We start from the raw sequence: 5000 nt of genomic DNA, 5'->3' as shown, positions 1-5000 counted from the left end.
CACAAATTACTGAACTACAGGCATTTTGTACAATACAAACCTTAACTGCGTGATTAATCCAGGAAGATTACCATACACCGCTATTCCCCAGAGTCTCGAGATGATGCCTTTTGTTTAGGACTGAAGTTTTATGTGTCGAAATTGGTGTATTAACTTATGATTAATAACCCAATAACAATGAGTATCATGAGTTCATTTGAACATAATTTTTATAGTAATTTACGCATAGAATCAAACATTATTTACATCAAAATGTATATAAATGTAATAACTTGGATTAGATGATTAGATTTAGAGGAACAGAACCTCACCTCTGCTGTGTGGCCGTCCTTAATATCTGCAACATAACATAGAGAAACTTAGGCTTCTTTATTTACTATTTTTCCTCATTATGCTCTTTAAAAAATAGTTGTCCAGTGTTGATTACAAGTCATGTATCAACTGAGCTGACTGTTTAACGAAGTTCATCACTCAACTTTACTTCCAACTGTACTGTACCTTAGTTCTCCATTCCGCACTCATTATATCATCCTCCCACTCTATTTTTGCTGTGCCACTTTTTTCACGCAGCTGAGCCTGTGCAATCAAAATTAAAAAGAAGCTGTCAAAGGGAATGAAAATCTGAACAAAACAAACCAAACTAATTGGAAAGTTACACACATGTTTTTTATAAATTATCACCCAGTTTGACAGAATTTAATTACTTTATCCTTTTAATGAAAGAAGATGCCTGAGGCACAAACCCCTCAGACCTATATTCTTACCTGTTTTTCCTTATACTGTTTGAAAGCTCGTTCACTTTCTTTCCATGAAAACTCTATCTCGGTAAGATCATCAGTAAAGTTAAGATACCTGCACAAAAGTAGTTTATAATTAAGTCAATGTCAAATAATAACAAAACAATGCTAGCCCGCAAATAGCTACATTTAAAGCTAATCTAGGCGGGTAGCAAGTAAGACTGTTTACAGAGTAAATCTAAGTGTGAGTATTACATAAGTAGAGATAAAATAAATATGTATGCACATTGAATACTCGGTATTAAAGACTAATAATAAATAAATAAATACCAGTAAACAAAATAAGTACATACATGTAAAAATTAATAAATAAAATAGAATAGAAATTGCGGCTAGATAAATCTACTTTTAGCAATTATTTTGAAATCTGATAACTAGTGAAGGTATGCCAACATAATCATCCTCTTCCATTAAAACTTGTAACAGTCGATTATGTATAATTTTCTTAAATATGCATTTTGGTAATTTGCGCAATTCTTGTGGGATGCTGTTCCATATTTTGGCCCCTAATCTTGAAAAAGATTTTAATAGTTGGTTAGATCTTGAGTATTTTAATATAATAATTGCCCGCTAAAGAAAATCTTGTATTGTAATTATGTATCTCATTTGAGCAATCAAAAGAAGGAAAAATCCGATTGTCTACAATGGATGGCTTATGGCTTCAAAATTCTGTTGACAGATAAGCTGCTGGGAAGAGAAACTTAGAACCTTACCTGTGTAGTAAATCCGGAAATGTATCTGTGTGAAAATTTTCTTGAGAAACTGCACCAAGTCTAGACAAAAACAAGACAAAAAATTAATTGAGGTTGCTTCTACACTCACAAGCATTATTTCCCAGAGAGATTAGGCCAGTGAAGTAAATTCAGGGCTCGAAATTGCGACCAATACGGTCGCATTTGCGACTAAATTTTTCCCTTTGCGACTAAAATATCTGGAGAAGTCACAAATTTGCGACTTGTTGTCACCTTCGTTCTTTCGAAACAAAAGGGTTAGCAGATGCCACTTTGCTGCTACTTTTGCTAAAATAAACAAACAAATAAATAAATGACAAAATTATTTTGTTTCTTGCTGTGAATTTTCTCTGAAGGTAGCGTAATTGTATAGTAATTTAGCTGCGATGTTACGTGCACAGCTCCATTCCTTCGATCATTCGCCATTTTCAGCAGTTTCTTTACACACAAGTACTGCGGGCTCATATTTTTCTGCTAAACCGCTGACAACACAATGCAGCGCGGCGATTTTGCAATCTCGACCCCAGAGCTCTTCTCTTGACTGAGAGAGAGAAGAGCTCTGGGGAACTCTGAAACAAAGTGTGTTCTCATTGGTTTTCGTGAAGAACAATCAAAAGCGTCTCTAATTGGTGCATTCATGTTAGCACGAGGAGTGAGCAGGCGCCATAAGGTTCAAATAGCCAATTCTTGGCTATAAAAACCCTACGGCGCATGTTCGCCTACCTAGAGTCTCCCAGAGCCTTGGGTCGATCCAAGGCTCTGGTGACGAGAATGGGCGATTTTGCGACTAAAATTTGCGAAATTGCGACTAAATTTTCGTATCTTATCGCAAAATGCGACTGGATTTTTTCGTTAATTTCGAGCCCTGAAATTTTATGGTTTTCTCTAATTTTTATCACTAAAATTATTACTTAGTTATCAACAGGTCAATGCTTGCATTTATTGATAAAATAAATTGGAATTAACAACAACAACAACAATAATAATAAAACAGTGCATAACTGCCACACATAGCATTTCCACGTCGCCAACTAAGGAATCCAGAGTTTCCTGGGAAGCCCGTGCCTACAGCACATGTACATGATTGCGTAAATGCATGAAAGAAACTCTGGTCTGCAAGAAAGCTCTAAACTAGCAATAATTTTTTTGAATACAAAATTAATTATTCTCTTTAAGCATCCATGATAATAACACTTGTCAGACTGGCATGATTAGAGCTTTACATAATTATATTTTTTTATATACATGCACACAGTGGACAGGCAAATTATCTTCAGGAGAACAAGGCTTGACTTTCGTGAGGAAAAACTGACATGGTGAAAGTTCTCTATTATCAGGGCCACAACCAAAAGTTGGTCATCTGAACAAAACACACTGTTATCTTTGCCACAACTTACAAAAAGTTGCCAGGATGGTTGAAAGCCATTTCATGGCAAACATCACAACTTTATGCTAGTACACTGAAAAAATTGCCAACATAGGCTGAAGATCTTCCAGACACATACAAATATTCTACCCCAAGTCACAAGCAAACATTTAAGAGGAATTGCACCAAAAAAGGCAGAGAAAAAACTCTTTCAACAGCTATTACTAAAATTGCTTTCACACTTTGCTGTAACCTGCAACAGCAACAAATTACTTGTAATTATAAGCACTGAACGTTGCTCAAAAAATTTTCCATGGATCAAAATCTGGAACGTTATGTGCCACTTACTGTAACCACAAATTACTGAACTACAGGCATTTTGTACAATACAAACCTTAACTGCGTGATTAATCCAGGAAGATTACCATACACCGCTGGATCGCGATAGATTTCTGTGTAAAATAGGTGTTTGTGAAGAAGGTCCCAACTAAGACCAAATTCTCTTAAATGCTCAAAATCCTGTTCAAATAAATTCAACAAATAAGTTAACTTTCTAATACATGGAGTTAATATCATTGCAAATGATTAAATGATAACCTTTAATCTGGCAAAACTTGATACACATTTCAACAAGCAACATGAATAAATGGATTTAATTAGGTTGTACTTATCTGGAAAATTTGAGCAATAAATTATTGTCTCTTACAGACACCTGAAAAATTCAGGTACCTAATATCAGGTACCTAATGAACGAGGCCAACAAATTGACCAGCTTCCAGCTGTGAGTGACTTCATAGCTCAGTTACATGTAGTGGAGCATAGCACCAGTATCACAGAGGTCATGGCTCCGAATTCCGTTGAAGACGCATGAATTTTTCAGGTGTCTGTAAGAGACAATAACTATTGCTGAAATTGTCTGGATCTTCCATCTATAACACACACTTCAAATAATTATGCATATCTTTCAGATTTAGCTTGTGTTTACTGGAATTATTAATGTCCAGAAATTAGATGCACACAATTTCAATAAGCATCACAAAGTGTCTCCCTGCTCTTTTCCCTAACTTCAAGATCAGTCATGTCTTGGAATACAAACAATTAATGTCACGAAGTGACCCCAAATGCTGCTCTTCACTGACGATGAACAGCTGCATTTACTGTACCCTTAGCTTTTTTTGGTGAAGCATCAGGCTGTCTTTTTCCACTTCATAAAACTGCTATGCTACTGTCTGTAAATGTACATAGTACATGTAATGCTCTCTAATAATAATAATAATAATAATAATAATAATAATAATAATAATTATTATTATTATTATTATTATTATTACAATAATTATTATAATTATTATTATTATCTATTATTATTATTATCTATTATTATTATTATTATTATTATTATTATTATTATTATTATTATTGCAAGTGTAATCTCTTAGATACTACAGTGTAGGTGATACAATGTAGGCCAAAATTAGTGGGAAACATTCTTCAATAATTATTATATTGTATGGCCTGCTTCAATAGTACATGTATGTTCCTTTCCTAGCCATAGAGGAATGCACCCAAGCAACCAAAAGGAGATCCTTACCAGTCTGGAGAAAAATGGCCGAAGAATGTCAAATGCCTTTGATAGTGCTTGGTACTCATCCAGTAGCATTGTGAAAAATTCCTTGGCGTGGTTAGGGGAAAGGGGACAAGATGTCAGGTACTTGACAAGGCGGACCTTGACTTCCCGGACATATTCTCTGGAAAAGACAATGACAGGCATAATGATGATGATGTTGATGGCGACAACAGTACACTGTATCACTGAATCCAGAAATTTAAGAAGGCCTTACAATGTAGTAACTTCACTGCCCTCCAAGCAGTCAATCTATTGGGACTTCCTCAAGAGAATAAGGGAAATCTACTGACCAGATCAAATCGTGCCTGGTACTGTATTATTTTACTACATGTAGCATTAACACAATGTCACGTTACTGTACTCGGGAACACTTTGGCCTGGTCTCATGATCTTAAACGTAAGAGGCTACTTAGCAAATGGCTATCATTTTTTAGACATAATTATTTGGTCATTATAAAATTATTTATATTACAAACACC

At 35.0% G+C, this 5000-nt stretch overlaps 1 protein-coding gene across 1 annotated transcript in view; it reads right to left on the bottom strand.

Annotated features, from left to right (window-relative positions):
- The window catches only part of LOC138043674 (protein FAM193A-like), a 34129-nt gene that overhangs the window by 14793 nt on the left and 14336 nt on the right, over positions 1 to 5000 (bottom strand). The window contains exons 11-16 of the mRNA XM_068890052.1: positions 4486 to 4642; positions 3289 to 3413; positions 1511 to 1570; positions 765 to 852; positions 499 to 576; positions 312 to 337 (exon numbers count right to left, since the gene is read on the bottom strand). Of these exons, the coding sequence (XP_068746153.1) occupies positions 312 to 337; positions 499 to 576; positions 765 to 852; positions 1511 to 1570; positions 3289 to 3413; positions 4486 to 4642 (534 nt within the window). The remainder of the gene's footprint in view (positions 1 to 311; positions 338 to 498; positions 577 to 764; positions 853 to 1510; positions 1571 to 3288; positions 3414 to 4485; positions 4643 to 5000) is intronic.

Source organism: Montipora capricornis, chromosome 3 (assembly GCF_036669925.1).
Source record: "Montipora capricornis isolate CH-2021 chromosome 3, ASM3666992v2, whole genome shotgun sequence".
Classification (NCBI taxonomy): Eukaryota; Metazoa; Cnidaria; class Anthozoa; order Scleractinia; family Acroporidae; genus Montipora; species Montipora capricornis.
The sequence above is the reverse complement of the archived record's forward strand: the minus strand, read 5'-3'. Positions and strand labels throughout refer to the sequence as shown.